Raw genomic sequence first — 22,027 nt, forward strand, 5'->3', positions numbered from 1 at the left:
AATGTGTTAATTATCCTTATTTCAGTGAAAATGCGGTAGTAAGTGATTGTCTGTGTTGTCACATATATATTTTCTGCTTTCTAACAGATGGAAAACTAGAAGGTTTAGCATCAGTTACTCCATAAAGACAGTTTTAAGAAATTATATACAGTTATATATTAGGCGAACTCTTTCAAATTGCTAGAGAAACAACGTTACTATTTGGATGACATTTTTTTTCTTTAATCATCTGATTGTATTGCTTTTTGTAGATAGAAAAAGTGCTTCAGCAAGGAGAAATTGGAGATTGTGCAGAACCCTACATGGTTCTTAAAGAAAGTGATGCTGGCAAGGTAAATAAATAACTGTAAAGAATATTTAAATCAAAAAATGCATGCTAAAACCAGCCAACCAAACAAACAAAAACAACAGGCTCTTTGAAATAGGATGAAATAGCAAAAACACTGGAGGAAAAGCTGGTTAGTCATCCATGGTGCAAGAAGTTTGATGTGTGTGGCTGACAGAAAGAAATCAGGAGAAGACCAGGTGCATTATTGTTACTGACCCCTTTGGAAATCAATATTGACACAGTCTTGAGTCATGAAGCAGATGGGGGTGAGCAAAAGAAATGACTGAAATGTAGAATTAGCAGAAATATTTGTACCTCAGAGACATGCTGTTGGTTTGGATGGGCAGATGGCTTGTTTTAGTGTGCAGCTCTCCCATTCAGTGCTGTCGTCCATAGATAATGTGAGTTCTGTTCAAGGAATTCATGGTCATTTACGTCCCTGGAACGCACTGACAGTGTTTGCCAGGCTTCCACATGTCTCACGTTTAGAATATGGCTTTCAATAGAATTTTTTTTCTGTATCTGATGAAAGAAGTAGAACCTGCTAACATTTCATGGTGATTGTTCATTCTGAATTTGAATATTATTGTGGAAAGCCATTGATTTGGCTTTTTACATTTCTATAATACAAATGAACTCATTAAAAAGGAATTGAAGTGAATGTGCAAATCAAAACAGCTACAGTTCTGTCTGTGATGTAGCAAGAAAATATGAGATACCAATGCAAATTATTTACTGAACCGTGGGTATCTAACTTAGATTTTTGTGTATGGTAGCATTGGAATAACTGATTGCTTTTGAAACAGCCAATATTTTCTTTGTTTCAGACAAAAGAAAAGATTGAAAAACTGAAAGCACAAGCGGAATCCTTTTGTCAGAGGTTGGGGAAATACAGAATGCCATTTGCCTGGATTCCCATAAGCCTAGCTAGTTATTTCAACTTTTCAACATTTGAACGAGAAATGCAAGAAGCTGAAGGTTTAAATGGTACTTGTCTAACTTTTTTAAGTAAGGCAAAATGGCTCTGCCGTGGGACTGGGTATAGGAAACAATGTTACTCACTCTGGCATCAAAAGTGAATCACAGATTCAAACTCATGTCTTGACAGCTTTCCTTTGCACTCCTATAGACACTTACAAATTAATTGTGCTCACCATGTTGTCTCTGTATATTTATTTTTATGTCTGCTAAATATTCTTTCATGGTTTAGACCCACTTTTCATTGAACACTGGCTTTGTAGAAGTAAAATTTCCTTTGCCTATGGAGTTAGCTAGCAATACTGAGCAATCAAGATACCAAACGTATCAGTTTGGTAGGCAGGACCATTGTTCAATAAGCTTTGTAACCCATGAACTAAAAATTTAAATAAACATTTGCTCTGTAACAGAAATAATGTCACTTCAATAGGTGTGTCCTAGTATTCCACTATTTCACTTAGCTGGAAATAATAGAAGCAGAATGTTTTAGGTGCTCTATCCTCTGATGCTGGTGAGATTTTTCTGCAGTTTTCTAGTGTATTCTGGGAATCTTTGTACTCTAGCAAAAAGCAAAAAACAAGGTGATGATACATTTAATTTCTCTTTGAAGGGAAAGGTTCCAGTAGTGACAAGAAGGCAACACTGCTGCAGGCAAGAAGGCTTTCTGAGAGAGGTTTCAGCTCAGAGGATAACTATCCAGCATCAAACTTCAGAGCAATGCCTCTGAACAGTAACACCTTCTTTAAACAAGTACTGTATTCTCTTTACATCTGATCTCATAAGACATTTTTTTATCAATGTACTATGAATTGTGTTGGGAAAAGCTACCAGATATATTTGTGTGGGGACAGAGGACAACCCCAGTCAAGTAAATAGTAATCCACTTGCTTTGGATGCCTTAAGGACATGGTTCACTCCTGAACATTTTGTCCATGTTATGAAGTATTGTTACAAAGGTTCTGATTTTTGTCTTTCTCTTGGTAGGAAGGAGACAGGCTCAGTGATGAAGATCTGTTTAAATTTTTAGCTGATTTCAAAAGATCATCTTCCTTACAAAGAAGAATTAAGACTGTACCAGGTACGTAATTAGTTTTGGATGGAAGTTGTTACATGTATTTTTCTCCCCTAAACTGTTCTGAAAAGTCCGAACCCAAAACCTATTAGACTTGGGTTAAAAGCCTATAATGTGTGCTGTTGTGGAACTTCCTGGGTTTCTGGTGTCTACCTGAACACAAATGCTTTTGAATTATTTTTTTTTTCTGCATGAATGAGTATGGAAATTTAGATTTAGTTTAATATTTCAAAATTATTTCTTTTTCTCCCTAATTTACAGTGTACCTACTGGATATATTTTATTATTCAAACCATTTGAAGACAGCTCTTTAAAGCAAATTTCAAGGATCCTTCCTGCTTCCCTGCAATGTTTTGAAATGCTTCATATTTTATAGAGAAAGATTAAAATGTGTACACAGTTCATCTTAGCTTGATATTAGAGTCAGAATTAGTTAACAAAGAAGAGAAGTACAGGCAGTGTTTAGCTACTGTCAAACACCTGACCAGCTTAATTTTTCTTTTCAAGTAAATTACAGTTCAACCTCTTCTGCATTGTGAAGGAAAGTTAAAAAATATGAACTGAGGACAAAGCTGTTTTTCCTTTTTAGCTGTTTTCCAGAAATGACAAGTCTGAGCTACCCAAACGGTTTTAACTTACCATAGCAGAGAATTTAAATTGAAAGTCTGTTTATAGTGGGGTAAATGTTATCAGTACTAACTGTGTAACTGCTCACCACAGAAAGCCTAGCTTTCCTGATGGGTGGTGTCGACTTTGCCAGAGATTAATCCCAGCAGAATCTGAGGGGAGGGGGAGTAAGAGAGAGGTGTATTAGACAGCACACCTTTTCTTAGTCTCCCAGACAAACGTTATGTTACTTGTGTGTGAAAGACATTAGAGCATCAGCCAGCATACAGTATTCCTTCTTTCTTTCCATTTTCTTTGAAGCAGTACAGAGTACGCTTAAGAAGCTCTGTGTTGCCCTGATTGTGACTGGGTTGTGTGTAGGCTACTTCCTCTGTATCTTTCTGTACCTATGATTTTCTTCTCATGCAGCCCAAGAGCCAGTTCTTTTTTCTGAGCCGTTGCTATGTAACCTTACATATTGTTTTAATTTTTCTTTTATTATAGACTGGGGATTTTTTAATATTTTTGTTAATATTTTGTGATTTGATTTTAAAGGAACCCTTAAAGGGGAAATTGCCCCAGCTCCAGAAAACATTGGTTATTGTCTGACACCAGAACTACTCCCACTAAAGCCATTTTCAGAAAACCGTAATCGCCCTCACAAAGAAATTTTGGAATTCCCAATTAGAGAAGTGTATGTTCCCCACACCATTTATAGGTAAGAAATAACATATATTTTTGACATTTCTTTGAAAAATGTGATTCATATGATTTTTCAGAAGTAGAAACTAAAAATATTTTTTTAAAAAGGCTAAAGACAATGTGTTGGGCTGATGATTTCATCTTCCTAGCCCTTACAAGATAAAATACCTGCACGATAGTCTATAATGAGTTTACTAATCTAATTGTGTTGTCTTTTGATAAATTTTCTATAACATTTAAAATAAACTCCTTTAACAATTGTCATTGATTTGGTATCTATCTATCTATCTATCTATCTATCTATCTATCTATCTATCTATCTATCTATCTATTCTCCTATGTGTTTGTTTGGTTTTAGGCTTTTTTTTCCAGTAGATTTTATTGTAGTTTATCACTTCTGGTAAATTTTTATGCTCAGTTGTTTCTATTGTTAATTTGAGTCATCTGAATATCTGAGGAAATAATGTGTTGCTCTATGAACTTTTTAATTATGAATGAGCACTTTACGCTATGTAATATAATTTCTTTGAATCTGTTCTGTTATGATTGTTTCAAGGTGATCACAGTACTCAGTAGCATGCAAGTGAGCAATTCCAATAATTTATTTCTTAATAATTTGGAACATGTGAATGTCTTATAAGAAATTAACAGCAGAAGAATATGTTTCAAGATGTTTGTGCCGTATTTCATTGCTAGTGAGTGGTGTTATGGTAATAGCTGACAGTAATTCTGATGGGGTGCATTGCAATATTATAGATACAGAAATAACTTCATATAATGACTTTCATCAGACCATTGTGTTAGTCAAGACAAGGGAGCTTCTGACAATAGTAGTAGATGATGCTATGCTAAGGAGGATTTCTGTTCCCTAAAACAGTAGCTAGATACTGTATTGTGTTAGTGGCAAAAATGAAACTACCAATAAGGAATCACAGAATGAAGGCACAGAATAAAGCTTACTCATTTCTTGCAGTGGAAATTAGCAAACAGCCATCTCTCCCACCTGCTCACCTGATCCAACCCAGGAGGAGAGAAGAACGAGACTTGTGGTTCTGTACAACTCAGAACTGCACCATGGCAAACTAATTTATTCTGGGGAGATAGTCCACACCTTCACAGTAAACTAGGGATCCGTTTTGCTGTTGGTGACACCTGGATTTGTGTCTCAGTTTTAAAGGAAAGCAAAAAGGAAGTGGCAAAACTTATCTTAGAATAACAGCTTGCAGTGTGGTGTCTGCAGGAAATAAGTAAGCCAGTTTGGCTATAGCCTCATTAGAAGTTTTGGAGGAGTTACTCCTGAGCTCTGCCATAATGCAATCTCCCGAGGGCAGCTCACAGCACTAGTACACTAAAATGCAGAGAGTTGTGGTACTTTTGTCTTCTCTGTGTATCAAGATGGAATTAGATAGTGGTAGAACTTTAATGCAGACATTTCTATAGGGAAAGTAGTTTTTATAGAATTGAAAGTCGAAATGTAAATGAATGTGAGACAAGATGCCTTTTTTTAGTTTAATGAAAAAATAAGACAGAATTTTAACTTTCCTACTCGTTGTCTGGCCCCAGTAAGTGTGCAGTCTTGCAGTGTCTAAAGGTTTGGTTTTGACAAAAACCATTAGCAACTACTGTGTTTCTGAGCTGTAACAACAGTAGAGTCTGCCCAGAATATTCTCCCTTTAGCTCTCATCAGGTTCTCACTTCTGCAACCAGACATAATAAGTATCAAAGCCACCATGCCAACCATTAATTTGTGCTTCTCCTAAAACAAATTTGAGTGTCTTCACACTATCCTTCTATTGCCAGGGTGTCTGTATTGAATACATACATCCACATTAGAGGAAATGCTTGCTATCACTCAACATTCATTCTTTCAGCACGAGTTCATACCTTACGTGCTTAACCTTTTCTTTTAAATCTCCATTTTGATTTTCACCCTAAGTAAAAGTCATGGCAACAAGAGAAAGTAGGATTTGTTCAGTCTAACTTGTAATAATGAAGACAGTGTCTATAAAGAATAGTTGCCTTTGTTAATCTTTACATTAATTAGTGAACGAATGGTAATGACACAGCTCACATACCTAGGTGATGTAGGCCAATGAACATCAAGTCCAACTGTAACCTGGCCTTGCCAAGTCCACCCCTAAACCATGTCCCTCAAGCAGCACATCTACCTGTGACTGCACAACTTCCCTGGATAGCCTGCCAATGCTTGACAGCCCTTTTGGTGAAGAAATACACCTTAATTTGTATTCTGTTGTACATCTTTAAAGCCCACTGAGCCCTCCTTTTCTCCAAGTTAGACCCTCCCCGCTCCCTCAGCAGCTCATCACAGGACTTGTGCTCCCGACCCTTCCCCAGCTCTGTTGACCTTCTTTGCACACACTCCAGCAGTTCTGTATCCTTCTCAGAGTCAGGGGCTCAGAAATGCACACAGGATTTGAGGTGTGGCCCCGCCAGCACTGAGTACAGGGGGACAATCCCTGCCCTGCTCCTGCTGGCCACACCATTGCTGGCACAGGCCAGGATGCCATTGGCCTTCTTGGCCCCCTGGGCACTGCTGGCTCACGCTCAGCTGCTGTCACCAGCACCCCCAGGGCCTTTTCCTGTGGCAGCTTTGCAGCCACTCTGCCCCAGCCTGTGGCACTGCCTGGGGTTGCTGTGACCCAAGGGCAGGGCCCAGCACTGGGCCTTGCTGAGCCTCACACCACTGGGCTCGGCCCATGATCCAGCCTGTCCAGATCCCTCCATGGAGCCCTATGACCCTTTGCTTAATTTAACTGTCATGTTAAACTCGGAGCTTAGTTTTCCACATGGTGAATGCCATTTTGAGTCTGACATTAAACTAACCCATGAGGGTTAGTTTATACTCTCCTTTGTATTTGTAATAGAGCCAAATACAAAGTGTTTCATGTTATTTTATTCCCTTTCTTCTAATCTGAAAAGTAAAACCATCCTGTCTTACTTAAGCAATTTGATAGCATTTAGTCAGAGATGTGAGTCATGGCTTGCTAGGGCCTTAAAGGTGATTTAATGTTTTCTAATTTTTGGATATAAGTCTGCAAACCTTTTTTTTTTTTTTGCCAGTGCTATACATGTAGACACTGGGTGGGGGGGAGGTTGTCAAAGGTATTTCAGAGGAATGAATTGTTGATTTTTTTGCTTTGGTTTGGGGTGGGGTTTGTTTTTTTTTTTTTTTTTTTGTTTGTTTTTTTTGTTGTTGTTTTTTTGTTTGTTTGTTTGTTTTTTGGTTGTTTAGGGTTTTTTTTTGTTTCTGGGTTTTTTTAAAATAGATTTTTCCTTTGTGAAAGGAAAAGTGGAGCCTTCTGTTATAGTCTTTGAACTCAGGTCTTGCAAGCTTTTTTTTTTACTGGTGTAATGCCATTATTTTAAATGATGCTATTTCTGATTTATGGCAGAGAGATCAGCCAGCCCACTTTCTTTGTGCACTGTGAAATTGAGCACTTCTTTTTGTTGTGTACTTACATTTCTTTAATAAAAATATTTCCCTGAATTTGTCAAAACATTCCAAGATTTATTTCTTTCATACCCCTCTATTTTTAATAGGAAAAATCATATAATTTAAAGTTTGTTTGTCATTTTATTTTCTCATTAAATATAAATGAAAATTATGCTGTTTACTGCCACTATGAAATGTTGGTGGTGAGGAAGAGGGATTTGTCACATCACTTCAGCAGTAACTCAGCTTAACCAGGCACAGGAAGTTCTGTCTGTGATAGGGGCACTACCTAACGCTTTGGGGATTTTTGAAGGAAGAGGAAAAAAACGCCTTTTCTTTGCGGTTTCATTTTCATTTAATTGCAAACCACTTAGTAATGTTCTCAGACTTGCTGTAGTCGGTAGTGTGAGCTGGAGGCCTATGCTTTGGGGGTAATCATTCCACCCCATCCTTGACTTAGTTTGGGTGAGGAAAGGTTATTCATCCATAATGAATAACAGTGTCTCACTCCTGTTATTGCTCTCACAGCACTATTTACTCCTCTCTGCCTCTCTGCCTGTGAAATCCAGAGAGAGCATGTCTGCTACATGTGAGTCTTCTAAGGGCCCTTTAGTCTCGTTTTACATCTGTCCACCAGCTCTTCAGATGATTCAAAATTTTAGCAACATGAGAAAAATCAAACTATTTTCCAAATTACCCATCCTAAAATACGGAATTTATGACTCATACACATCCTCTTGTTGAAGTTCTGTCACTGTTCTATTTTCCTAGTTAATGGCTGACTAGAATGGGTTTCCATGTTTGGTTAAGCATTTATGAGGTGCTTTTTAATTTTTAACCATTTTTTTTCCTGAAGACTCCCCACCAAAATTGTCAAAGAATCAACAAATATTGAAAAGTTTAACTAATGGGTTCATGAGCTTTTGTGTCTAGTACCATAAGTTTTAAATGTCAGTGTTAATTCATCCATCACTCCTCACCTACAGAACATTCCTGGTTTGTATCAGTAGGGAATACTTGCACATATGTTGAGTTTTGCTCTGTATGGAATTCTCATCACAGTCATCAGTGAAGAAGCCTAATATTCATAAGAAGGTTGAGAATGTTCATAAGAAGTTTATGACAAGTTGAGATGCACTTGTTGACACCTCACACGAGGTGTAATCTAACAAACAGAAGGACTCTTTTATGTGCACATATGCACAAGCAATATTTACAAACACTAAATAAGAATGTCACAGATTTGAAACTCTGAATAGATTTTATTTTGGCACAGGATAGGTCTGTCTTGCTTTGCCCATGGGAAGTGATTAAATCGCTGCTAAGCCACATGAAAACGTAGGAAGATCAGCAGATTTGTATGAGAATTGCCACTTGGTGTCCTGTGCCAGGTTAGGGGGATGCTTAGCTTTCCCAGCATGTAACTGATTCCAAAATAGTCTCTTATCACTCTTCTGGGTAATTCTCCGACCCACAGAAGCTGTTGGCATCTGTGCCTCACCCAGGACTCTGCTGGCCTTTGGGACTGTATTCTCAGGGTGTTCTGTATTCTGGGTGTTCTGCCATGGCTTTTGTAGACTCATGCTGTCCCTTGAATAGCTCTTCTGTTTTTTAAGCACATCTGATTGTATCTGGAGGTAGAGTGCTGCACTTTCTGAAGGGAGAGTGAGGGGAGAAATTTCATCACACTGACCAGAAGTATTTGCTGCGACATGTTGCTATAATAGTTCTGCTCAATGCAGAGCCTTGGGGGAGATGCAATGCTTCCTGGAGCCCACCACATCCTTATGTGCATCCTATTTGTCTGATTATCTAAAAGGCAGCAGTATTTGCTGCCCCAATGCCCCTGCTAATGGCCATGTGAGAATGCTCCTTGTCTTTGCTTCCCCTCAGGCTTTTGGAGTGTATGGATGGAGTGCAGGCAGTAGAACAAAGGCAGGAATCAGCAGTGGGTTTACAATTCACACGTGTGTGAGGGAACATTTTTTGATCATCATCGCACCTTCCTGCTTTAGATGTCAGCCATCACTTTCATCTCTGCAGGATATCCAGAGTCAGCATTTGTGTCTGTTCTTCCTCGGTGCTGATGGGTTTAATACACATGTAAGCAAGATCCCTAAAACTGGTTCAGCATAAATGGCACAAGCTTTAGCTCTTCAGTCCAGTAGTTGCTGGAATAATGCTTCCTCCGTTGTGTAGTCAGCAGAGAGCTCTCTGTGATTTTACATATCTTTCATCTAAAGTGACTTCTAAAAGTAAAATCCAGTGCTCAGGTACATTATATAGATTTGTGACATCTTGTCCTAGGCTGCAGATTAATGAAGCAATGGCTGTATTATTCAGCCTTCCCTACATGTATTTCTTCACTTCTGGCAGATGTAGTATTGACAATATCCTTCATTTAATATGTCAGTCCCCCAAGTATAATTCAGTGGAGGTTACCAATATATTCACTTAGCTCATTCACTTAGCTTTCCTTAACATGATCTGGGAGAGAATTTGGCAAAGCAAAACTTGTAGATAAGGTGGTAAGGAAGGGAGTGCGCCAGTGTGACAGGCAGAAGCACCATTCTGAGTGAAGGGAAAGGCAAGTTAAAAGCAATTTCTTTTACTAAGGCATGCCATGTAGCACATGTTGGTTGAAAAGAGTAGCTTGGCCTGTGTAATTGAACAGTACTGTCATGTTGCGACATATGGAAATCGGAAGAATAAACCACAGTTTTCCTGGTCTTGGGATACAGTATATGGAAGATGGACTATCTGACTTAATGACAATATTCTCCAAGGGGGCTTGACTTTTTCAGCTGGCAGTGGTACTGAGGAGACATCTGTGATAAGGAGAGTGCAATTCTGTGTGCAGCTTCTGACTGCCACAGACAAAAAGAAATCATGAAAGTTCATGAGTAGTCTTCATATTTTCTCACTGAAAGCCAGCATGCTTCTTTCAACACTACTCATTCCGTACACTCAGAGGACAAGCAGTGAGAAACCTATATCAGACTGGGAAAACAAGACAGTAAATTGACATAATCATGATTCCAGAATCTGTGTATAATCCATACCTACCTGAAATCTCAGATTTGCCATAAATTTCACCAAAGAAAAATATATTAATTTTTTTTGCTCTTCTACTGGAATTATACATCACAAGACCACCTATGCTGTCACATTCCCCACAGAAATTAAAGGTGCTTTTTGTTTAGTGATACGTTCGTGTACAGAAGTTAGTAAACAGCAAAGTATGCTATATTTCAAAGCATTATTACTAATAAGAGGTAGCTTATAGAATTATTGTTTCAAATTTTCCTATTTATATTTACTCAGGTTCATTGATACTGCTTTTTAGTTTGTATAATCCAGAAATAGATGCCTTCCTTTTTTGCTACAATCTGTATGTTTGAATGTATGAACTTCAATTGTTGATTTCCTTGTTTTTATCACTCTGAGTGATTCTTTCCCCTTTCCAATATCTGATTATTCACATCTGAGAAAGAAATTGCATTCTCAAGAGATTCCTGCTTTTCATTACATCAAGCAAAGATAATAGTTTGTAACAGAACATAGCTTAGTGTAGGTGAGACCTTAAATACAGGATGTTCTATGTGTCACACCAAGAAATTATATTTTATTTGTGGACTTCTGAAATTGAGTTCTCACAGGTCTTTCAATATGTAGGTGGAGTTGAAGGACAGGGAGAGGAGTGAGCAAGATGCAATATGTGCACTTAATTTTCAAACAGGAATGCTTGCCATTTACCAATTCTTCCTTATCTTTGTTCCAGAAATCTCCTCTATGTTTACCCTCAGAGGCTGAATTTTGCTAACCGACTGGCTTCTGCAAGGAACATTACCATCAAGATCCAATTTATGTGTGGTGAAGACCCATCCTGTGCAATGCCGGTAATAAATGCTGAGATTTCTTAGCAGGCTTTTGTTTACATGCATTCCTGAGAAACTTAATAGTCATTATTTACTTCCCATCACCACAGTTTCTAGTGGGGCCTTGGGAAGCCTAACACAGAGAGCTTGAGGAGCTTTCATTCTCTTACTAAAGCAGGGCTGTACTCCTTACTCACAACAAAAAAAGACTTTTTTGTGATTCTAGTGGAACCAGAAGCACGTAGCTTTCTCTTATCTAAATTTTCCTACCCTATTTTCAGAAGAATGACATAATATCAGATAATATCATGCTGGAATTTCTAAGGGTAAAATTCACAGAGCTTCAGAGACCTTTTAAGAATGATGTAGTGTGTTTTGCAGAGTAACTCCTCTGTATGCACTATGTTTACACAAGTGCCAGAAGATATTATGCTGGAAGGTAAAAATTGGGATCTTCATTCCTGAGCATGAATGGATGCACAATTATGCAGTGTAGGTAGAGCTTTCCATGTTTGAAGCACACTGTGTATTAGGGTATACATGTACACTCCTAGCAGAGCAGGCAGTCCTATCTATGTTCAGGTTATTCAACATCTCTCACTCTAAGATCTCTATTCAGCTTTACCAAGCTTCAGAGACTCAGTTTGATGTGTTCCAACCCAGATGCCTGCTTCAGCCTGAATTTTTTTTATGTTTTCAAGACATTGCTGTTGGCTCCTTGAGAATGACATTGAGATTAAAATCTGTGATTTTATGTATTGGAGAAGGAAAACAATGAGTGGAAACATTATGTTGAGGAAACTTTATTCCAACAATCTGTTGGACCAAGGACTATCACTCAACCAGCCTTTATCAGTGTGCTGACATTGTTTAATATATACTTCACAGCCTTTCTCCACATAACCTGTGGACCTGAAATCAGAGCATCAGTAGTGTTTCCCAAGCTACATTTCTTCTGGAGCTAGAGCTGTGCCATGTGACTGTAACACAGAATGTTCTTTTACACAACATTGCATTGTTGGTTTCCTTAAACTCTGCCTGTGTTATGATTAGGTTTTGACAAATGGTTAGGACAGACACAGTTCATCTGTCTTCTCTCTCCACTGTAAATTATCTGCCTCTAAATACATATATAACAGCTTGCACAATGCAGAGATTCTTGTCTAAGCTCATCTCCCAGGGCTCCCTTTAAATTATTTGGTTTCAAGGCCTTACCATAGACATGTATCTTAGGAAAGCAAATGTAGCACCAGAAATGCCCATTTTTCTTCATTGATTTTAAAGGGACTTTGGACCTCCAAGGTAAGGTGAGATATATCTCACCTTGAATGTGCCGGTTACAACTGGAAAACAAAACTCCTAAAAATACTTTTTATTTCACTTTTTAGCACTTAGATAAAGGCAGTGTGACAACGTGTAAGTGGCTAACCATAACTTTTTTTCCTATGATTCCTAAGCCTTTAGTTCATGACTAAAGAATGTGATGTGAGGTAGTCAGTGACTTAGAAATAAGTCTGCTCCATTTTCCTGGTGTTTTACCCTGAATGGAATGTGGGGAAGGTGCTTGGTAAGAAGACATTTATGCCAACAAGCTAAGATAAAACTGAGTAGTCATTTCAAATTTTTAGGTACTGTCTCAAAATTCACACAAGATGATGGCAAATAAGTGCTGTAGTCCTGATTTTCTCTTCTTCTTAATGTAGGTAATTTTTGGGAAATCTTCAGGTCCAGAATTTGTCCAAGAAATATACACAGCTGTCACATATCATAATAAGTAAGTGTTGTTACTATCTATTCAAATAACTTAAGAAGTATTAACCGTGATCTCTCTACGTTATAGTTACCCTACATAGTTCATCAAGGAATGCCATTTTAAACATTTATGTTTTGTGCAATTTATGGTATCTAATTTGGATTGCTACATTCATTTGCATAAGTGGCTGTTGTAGAAGCGACCTTCACTTTTCTGGTTTGAAGCTTTTTAGTAGTTGAGAATATTCCGACTATGATGATTCAGGAGCAGGAACAAGAAGCAGCACAACTTTTAAGATCATTCACTTCAATGAATTCATAGATCCAAAAGAGCTGAAGGAATGTTCTCATGCTCATAAATGAAAACTTGGGATTTAGGATTTGCAGAATACTTATGCAAAAATCCAAAACAGAGATTGAACCTGGAGATAGGTGGAAGCTGAATCTGTTCAGCTGATCCTGTCTGTTTTCTTCTGATCCAAAGCTGTAGATTGTTCACAAATATAACTTCCAGATTCATAATGCATAAAAATATTTCAAGTTCATAAAAATGTGTGTGTATATATATGTATACTTTGTTTAATTCAGCTCTGTTTTCAGAATTTATCTGGTTTTATAACCATAGCACCTAAAAGCCAACTGGCAAATTTATCTCTTGTTCATTCTTACACTTACGTTGGGAATGTGCTTGGCTTTTTTTTTAACAGATCCCCTGACTTTTACGAAGAAGTGAAAATTAAGCTGCCAGCAAAACTCACAGAGAAACACCATCTACTGTTCACATTCTATCACATCAGCTGCCAACCAAAGCAAGGAGCATCTGTTGAAACCCTCCTGGGGTATTCAGTAAGTTCCATGTGATACATAAGAGTGGGTGTGTGTGGGTGTGTGTTTGTGCATGTCTATGTGTCTCCCATGCAAGCTCTCTGCTTGTCAAGAATTTGGTCATTTATTCCATTTCTGGTTATGGCAATACATCAAAACCAGTGGAAGATCTTAGTGTGAATTCATAGAAACGATATGCCACCTGACACGTGTTACATTCCCATCCTATAACTTTACTGTTTTAACTGTCTTTGAACTTATTAAATTCACTTGAATCAACTGAAATATGCACCTAAATATTTGCAACAACAATGCCTTATAGCATGTAGTCTCATTCTGTTGGATCCTATTTATTGAAAAATAAAAAACCTAAACCATACATAATTACAATTATTACTGTTACCATGTCCACACATGAGGTAATAGCTAATGTAATATTTTCATTTAGGTTTTACATGGCACTTCATTTCTGCTCTAAATTGTCTTTTATCCACATAAAAATTCAAAAACCAGAAAGACTCTAAAAGCTAAAATTTAATTCTCTTGCCTTCTTTATCTTCATGTTGAGACTAGAATGTCTTAGATTAAGAAATACATGTTGTAGCATAGTCTCTCTGACCTTTTTCTTTATCAAACAGTATTTTTTACTAGAGAAATTTTCATATAAAAGGAAAGAATTGAGGATGACATTTTCAGATTTGAAAACATCCTACAGCTTTGGTCAGCAATTGAGATGTGGAGCCAGACAAGTACTTTCCATGAAGTACTTTTCTATGAAGTTTGGGAGGCCATTTTGTTTGTGTATTTTTGGTTGTTTGCTTATTTGTTTCGTTGTTAGCTTTTGGAGTTTTCAAACCACAGTACTGAGAATCCTTTCAAATGGGCTTTCTTTTATGGGCAGTTATAGTCCCACCAATGTCAGTGAGATTGTTAAGTAAATTAGCTCAGGACCAAGATTTGACCTAGGTGAGGACTTAATTTTCAAGTTTCTGTTCATCTAATTACAAAATGTTTCTGCCCTGTGATATTCAAACGCCCAGCCTCTTTCAGACTTGAATAAAAAATTAAATGTGTCCAAATGTCAGTGCAGGGGTATGAAAAGTCAGACTAGCATGGTAACCACAAGGAAGATGTTCAATTTAATTCCAGCAAAAGTTTAGCTGTTGATTTGCTTCAATACTGAGAATCAGTGTATTCAAGATACATGAATTTTTAAATCAGAACATGGATTCCACTAAATCCTTCTGATAGGATTTATTAGAAAAATGTGTGTCACACATGAGAAGCTTTGAGTTTGTTTTCTTCAAAAGAGATGGTTTGTAAAGTAGTCTTGTACATTTTTCTACAGTAGCTATCAGCTATCTTTGAATTTAAAATACAAAGAAATTACTGTTGAAAGGGTTAGATCAGAGAAGCTTAGGTCAATATCTCATTTGTTGTTTTGTTGACTGTATCTAACAAATTAAATAAATGGGTCTAATCATATATCATCAGGAATATTGCTGTGTTTTCTCTTCATTTGTTTCAGTGGCTGCCAATTCTATTAAATGATCGTCTTCAAACTGGACATTATAGTCTTCCTGTTGCATTGGATAAACTGCCTTTACACTATTCAATTCACTCGCCTGAGGTAACAAACAAAATTATTAAAAGATAGTATTTTCCTATTGTAGGAGAACAGCATAACTGTTTTACAAACTAACATTGCTGTCTGCTGGTAAGCAGTGCCTCCTTTTTGTTCTTTAGAAGGGGAAAGTCAAGAAAAGTGTTGTTGTTATTGTCAGTGGTGTTAATATTTTATATAATTATACTGTTTTTTAGAAGTTAGCTATGCAAGAAAATTCTTGTGAATTGTCTAATCAGGGATACATTTGTTTCAAGAGTGTCAAGGCAATAATTTGATCTTTCCACAGGATAATTTGGTTTGGTTTTTTTTTTTTTCCTGTGATTTGTGGGAAGGGGAGTAGAAATGGAATCAGGTATTACTGGAGGAGAAAACTGCTCCCAGTAAACATGGCATGTAGGAAATTTGCCCCACATCGCCACAGAATGCCTTTGGCAATGCTTTGACCAGGAAATTTTAGCCTTAACAATATCCCATCAGAAGATGTATATTTACGTGGTCTGTGCTAGACATCCAGCTGAAATTGTCTAAATTTCCCTGTTCAGTGCATCAGCTTCTGTACAAATGTCCATGAGAACAAGGAGATGCTTAGCTGTCATCCTCTGTGTGGCACTGAATTTGGATGTCTAAAATGAAGTGATTAGTGGGAATACCCTATAGATCCTCATGTAAACACACTTTCTGTTTGAGCATTAAAAGAAAGATGATTCCCATTTTTTTTCCATCACAGAAAATTCCATCTCAGACACCCCCTATAAAGTGGGTTGAAGGACACAAGGGCGTTTTCATTGTTGAAGTTCAAGCTGTGTCATCTGTTCACACGCAGGTAATGCATCAGAAGCAACACACAGCTCTAGTTTCATTTCAAAGAAAATTCAGATGTCCAGACCAATTTACTGGGTTTATGAAACTGAGGTGTTTAAATCCACACAGTTAAAAAAAAAATAAATTAGGAGCTATGGAAATAACCTGATATCCTCTGTGAATGAAATCCTTTGGTGAAATTAAATCTGTTGGTGAAATGAACAAATGAGCACTCCTGGCAGCAAGTCAGATGGAGCAATAGGGAGCCTGGTGTCCTCTCAGCTCAGCAGGAGTCTGCTCAGGCTGTGACTGAAAGGTGCTGGTAGGCACAGTGCCAGCTTCTGCATCTTCTGTTCTTCAAGGCTAGTTCAGACTGTGTGTCCACACCTCCAAAGACATAGCTCCTCCCCACCTCCATTGACAGGTCATACGCTGCCAATATGTGTTAAGCAGCTCACTTAATGCCATGCGCTCTGGGGACAGAAGCTTAGTGCTGGGTGAGACCTCAATGATTCCCATCATTTAAATGCCGCAGGAAATTGGATCTTTGCCCATATTACTTAGATGCTGGTTTGAGACAGATCAGCTTTGTTTTGTTTCTGCTGCTTTTCAGTGGCTCTTATCCCTTATCCCATTCGAGTTAATCCTGGTAAATAGGTCCTAACAGCTGAAGGCCCTGTGTTTGAAGCAGGTCCACCACCCCTTTGCAGCATGTTTTTTAAATACAAGGGCGTAATCATATGGCACATAACTTGTAGGTAGCTGGAATTCGGGCATGAGTGGCAGAGGGACTATGATGTGACAGAGTGTTATCAAATAGAAGGAAAAGTCTTTTCATTAAATCAAGTGATCAGTAGTGAGGGCAATAACTTTCCTGCCTTTAAGCTGATCTCACCACAGTCTGAATTTGAACCAGGTGAATAGGAGCAAACAAAGCACTGTGACGGCTACTTTACAAGTTGATCACTCAGAACAGCCACTACTAAAAACCAGAAGGGCAAAAATCTTTCCTTTTATCCCATGAGATGGTATGATCAGGCTTTTCTTAGGTAGAGCTAGCCTGAAATATATCAACTTTGTTAACTGTGAGCGCACTGTATTTGCAGGACAACCATCTGGAGAAGTTCTTCACCTTGTGCCATTCTCTGGAAAGCCAAGTGACATTCCCCTTTCGAGTTATGGATCAAAAGATTACAGAGGCTTCATTGGAGCATGAATTGAAACTCAGCATTATCTGTTTGAATTCTTCACGCCTGGAACCTCTTGTCTTATTTTTGCATTTGGTACTAGATAAACTTTTCCAGCTGGCTGTACAGCCTATGATCATAGCTGGGCAGACAGGTATTTCCTGGTTCATGGTCTTTAAGAGGCTTTGCAAGCAACCTAGATATGTGGGGGGGAATGCTTGCTGAAATATTCAGGCTTGGACTTAGTATTTAGGGTAGCCCACTTCAGAAAGAGTTGTGCTGCTCAAGACAGAGTTTTACTGCACAATTTAATCAGGCTTAATGGAGTTGCTGCCTTTCCTCCTTTCCCCCTGCATTTGAGACTCAGTCTCTGGTTGGAAGGTACATTAAACTGTAGTAATTTTCTTATCTGAAAATATAGGTCAGAAAGTGGGTTGTTGATCAACTTTGTTTAGAATTAAGTTGTTTTGCAAGTAAAACACCAGCAAAATCATTATCCTACAGCTGACACTGCTGTCTGCATCATATCCTCTGCCCAAAGATCTTTAGACAGAGTTGAGTGAGCACAAACCGAGAGAATATAATAGTGAACACTGATTTTTGTTTTACTGAGATGCCAGTTGCCCATAACATATGTTAAGTCTGGAAAAATGGCATACTTGCATGCAGTGGTGTAGGTAATTTCCTATCTCATTCAGATAATCAACATCTGTCATCCACTACAATATCTGTGCTAAAGCCTGCTAGCTTGGATGTGTCTGTCAGCTGGAGAGTAATGAGTCTTAGTATTCTGCAAGAAGATAGTTTCTAGGAAATGTGTGAAAGCTGCTAGAAATGTAATTAACAGTTTTATGTAGCACAAAGTGAGAGAATACCAGTGATTTGGTTGCAAGTCAGTGGGTCTGCTAAAGAGTGTTTATTGGCCTATGTAGACTTTGGGTGTGGTCGGGCATAGCAATTGCTGTCTAAAACTCTGAATTTGTTAAGGACTGAATTGAACCTTGCAAGATTGGTTGTTGATTCAAATAATGACCTCACTTAATTATGTTACACCCTTCAGTGCTGACTTTAATTCTTGCCTTTGTTTCACAGCCAACTTCTCACAGTTTGCCTTTGAGTCTGTGGTTGCAATAGTGAATAGTCTCCACAACAGCAAAGAGCTGAGCAAGGATCAGCATGGAAGGAACTGTCTCCTGGCATCTTATGTGTACTATGTATTTCGTCTGCCAGACCCACAAAGAGAAGCGGTCAAACCAGGTATTGTTGGTGAAAGGGTTGCAGGAGTATTTTTTTTCTTGATATATGCTGTTCAGCGTGGCACTTTTGAGAGAAGGGCTAAAGGCATTGATCTTTAAGATAGCAAACGCAACTTCTTGGACCCAGACTGTGTACCATTTAAGCACTAAGAGGTAGGTCAGGAATATCAGCACTGCAAAGAGCAATATGAATTTGGCCCTGATAATCTCCATCCCTCAGTTATTAATTTAAGATGAAGGGTTGAGGTGAGAGGTTCTCATAGCTACAAACTGTTGTAACTTCATGAAGATGAATGCAAGAGAGATTGCCTAAACAGAAACTTTTTCTAGAATGATTTCATTTTCATAAGTTAAAATGGCCTTAAGATGCCAATGTTTTACTGACCTGTACATAAATAAATGACTTTCCATGCAAAGTAACCTACTGCCAAGTGGTATAGGGCCGAGCTCACGCAATATCTACTTTGCATTAAGTAGATTTTACTTGTCATTGAAGGATAAAATATTGTAAGACCAGCAGGTTTAAACAGGTGATCTTTCTCCTCTTCTCAACCTGGGTGAGGCCATCCCTGGAGTACTTTGTCCATCTCTGAACTCCCAGTACAAGAGAGACATGAACTTGTTGGACAGAGACGGGCCAAAGGCTGCAAAAATAGCAAGGGTCTGGAATGTCTCTTCAACAAAGATAGGCTGAAGGAGCTGGGCTCTTCAGCCTGAAGAAAAGAAGCCTCAGGGAGGATCTTCGATGTACACAAAGAGCTGAAAGGAGAGTGCAAAGACAGAGCCTGGCTGTTTCCAGTGGCACCCAGTGACAAGATCAGAGGCAATGGGCACACACTGAAACAGAGAGAGAACATGAGGAAACACTTCCTCTGAGGGTGACTGAGCACTGGTACAGGTTGCCCCAAGGTTGCCCATGCCTCTCACCTTGGAGATGGTAGAAAGCCACCTGGTTGTAGTCCCAGGCAGCTGACTCAAGGTGACCCTGCTTGAGCAGAGATGTTGGACTAGATGGCCTCCAGTGGGCCCTTCCAGCCTCAACCATTCTGGTATTCTGTTGCAATCATTATCCTAAAGCCTATAGGATTAATTTGATTAATTGATATATGTTCAATGATTTATCACAAGCAGCTGTGCTGTGGGAGCTAGAGGTATGTAGGCCTTTTTCTCTTTTGAATATTAATTTAAATCCCCCTTGAGGCACATCTAGAGTGATGTTGGGATATGTGAAAATCTGTGAGCTCACATACACTTGGGCATTTTTTGTCCTGGAGAAATAAGGTGCGTGGTGAAACTGAAAACTAGATGTCATTTAGTGAAATTCCTGATGGCAATGCTCCCTGCTTCCTTGGATACATCAAAGATGGTATTAAATAATGTATTGAAGGTGGTATTTTGTGTTTAGGCCTGTGAATATTGTCTTAATCTACAGCAAATTAAAAAGAGCTGATGGGAAGAAAGAGCTATTGTAATAGTGCTGCTGCTTAGGTAGCCTTATTAATCTTGTGGTACTGCTTGTGCAATCACCCTGTTGACTGGGATAATATCTGTAACTTCTCTTTCAATGCCTGTGTAGATTGCTAATGAAGCAGCTGTAGTGGGTTTTTAAGGATCTTTATTCTTTTCAAAATGCTGATGTTATACAGCCACTGAGCAAAACCAGCTTGAACCTGATGTTTGTCTCATGTACATGTCCTTTAGTCTTAATTCAAGCATCTCGCTGTGGCAGGTGGAGGCAGCAGTGCCCTTTCGACAGAATCGCGTTATTACACCTTTGGACGCACTTCCGCAGTGTCTGTGGGGAGCAAACTCCTGCAGAGCCGAGTGATAAGCTGCAGCAATCCTGACATCACTGTTACACCAGCTGCCAATGATGAGGAGGTCAAAAACATCATGTCATCCAAGGTAAGAGAACAACGACAAATATCTGAAGAATGGTATGGCACCAAACCTAATAATCTTAATTTTGTCTTTGAGGGTTGGATTTGCTCCTTGTAAATGAACTGTATGTATCACCAGGAGCATTTTCTGTTTATCTGGTTTGGCTTAAGCACATGTTAAATCCCATTGCTAAATTCTGAGGTCTCTTTCCAGAGGAGAGCAAGACATGAGAACTCTGTCTCTTGTTTGTGGCTTAGACACCTCACAGAGGCATTTGCTTTTTTTTGGCTTGCCTCACTCTCTTGTTTTTCTAGATATTCAAGTTCTCTTCACAGCTGGTGACCTGGTCTGGTCCCAGTCACAGAGTCAGTGTAGCCACAGACCTTTGTTCCTCGTTTTGTTTGGTGTCATATAGTTTCCTATTAAAAAAAAAAAAAAAAAAAAAACCAAAAAAAAACCAAAAAAAAAAAAAAAACCCCCCCAAAAAAACCAACAAAACCTCAAAAAAAAAAGCCCAAACAAACTAACAAAAAAAAACCCCAGACCAAAACATAAAAAACCAACCACCAAAACAAAACGTAAGTAGTCAATTATATGACAGCAGCCCCATAGCTTTATATCAGCATCAGTGCAGATGCCATGTGCATAATTTCCACCTGGGTCTTTCCAATACTTCATGCAACCACAGAGTGAAATACAACCTTCCTCTGCATTCTTATCCACTGCTACATATACCACCAATGGCTTGCAGGACAGAGCAGTCGAGAACATCCAAGAGGAAGGATTTTGTTTCCCTGATTGGCACTGGGAGCTTGCTCACCTACAGCATCCCAGCTCATCTCAGAGCTTTATGAGGATGGTTGTGTGCAGCTGTCTGAGGAAACTAAAACCTTGAGTTTACCACTCAGCTGGAGCTGGGAAGCTATGCCTCTGGAAAAAGCAGGGTTTTTTCTCCTGTGCAAGGAGCCTGTTGCTAGTTGCAGCCCTGGCAGAGCTCTACAGCAATACATCTGATGAGGTCTGAACTGTATCCACCCTCATTTTTCTCTGAGTGTTATATATGTAAAATATTGGTTCTCAAGTAGGTTATTTTCAGAAATATTTTGAAGTCTTTTTTCTGTTGAATGAGCTTGTGCCTCTCCATCTAAAATGAATAGGTGCTGGTCTTCAGCTAATTAAATCAGAACTGGTAAGATACACAGGCTTTGACAATTTATTTGATTTGTTCATATGCGCATATATATCCATCATACCAGTTTTTAATCATGCAGATTTGAATTTTATAACTTTTAGTCTAATGTACTGTGTCCTAGGTGGGGGGAAAAAGCAAATCAGACCTCTAGGCATTTTTCCAAATTAATACAAAATTTAAATGTTTGATATTACAGCTTCATCACATTGATAAATGTAGAAATTTATAATTGGTTACTGCTGTTTCACTGCATCTTAAATTGTCATAACTTTTAATGGAAGGAAGAACTTCAAGGGGCTAATGATTTTCGATGTAGAGCTGGGAATAAACTCACATCTTTAAAGGGTGAATCATATCCTCCTAAGTACAGCTGCAGTGCTGCCATTGGGCACGCGATGGCAGTGCATTTGCACCCTGCTGCTGCTCCTGCTCCTGCTGCTGTCAGGTGGTTTTCGGCCTTGAGTGGGAAGGGGGATGGGAACAAGGAA

General features: G+C 38.6%; 1 protein-coding gene across 5 annotated transcripts in view; it reads left to right on the forward strand.

Moving 5' to 3' along the window:
- Window positions 1-22,027, forward strand: part of DOCK8 (dedicator of cytokinesis 8) — an 88,117-nt gene that overhangs the window by 31,502 nt on the left and 34,588 nt on the right. For all 5 annotated transcript variants that reach the window (XM_063180017.1, XM_063180018.1, XM_063180020.1 and 2 more), the window contains 13 exons: window positions 252-332; window positions 1,156-1,315; window positions 1,917-2,056; window positions 2,291-2,384; window positions 3,540-3,702; window positions 10,922-11,039; window positions 12,722-12,792; window positions 13,478-13,616; window positions 15,124-15,225; window positions 15,950-16,045; window positions 17,130-17,364; window positions 18,303-18,467; window positions 20,196-20,371. In XM_063180017.1, the coding sequence (XP_063036087.1) occupies window positions 252-332; window positions 1,156-1,315; window positions 1,917-2,056; window positions 2,291-2,384; window positions 3,540-3,702; window positions 10,922-11,039; window positions 12,722-12,792; window positions 13,478-13,616; window positions 15,124-15,225; window positions 15,950-16,045; window positions 17,130-17,364; window positions 18,303-18,467; window positions 20,196-20,371 (1,740 nt within the window). The remainder of the gene's footprint in view (window positions 1-251; window positions 333-1,155; window positions 1,316-1,916; window positions 2,057-2,290; window positions 2,385-3,539; window positions 3,703-10,921; window positions 11,040-12,721; window positions 12,793-13,477; window positions 13,617-15,123; window positions 15,226-15,949; window positions 16,046-17,129; window positions 17,365-18,302; window positions 18,468-20,195; window positions 20,372-22,027) is intronic.

Source organism: Melospiza melodia, chromosome Z (genome assembly GCF_035770615.1).
Source record: "Melospiza melodia melodia isolate bMelMel2 chromosome Z, bMelMel2.pri, whole genome shotgun sequence".
Taxonomy (NCBI): Eukaryota; Metazoa; Chordata; class Aves; order Passeriformes; family Passerellidae; genus Melospiza; species Melospiza melodia.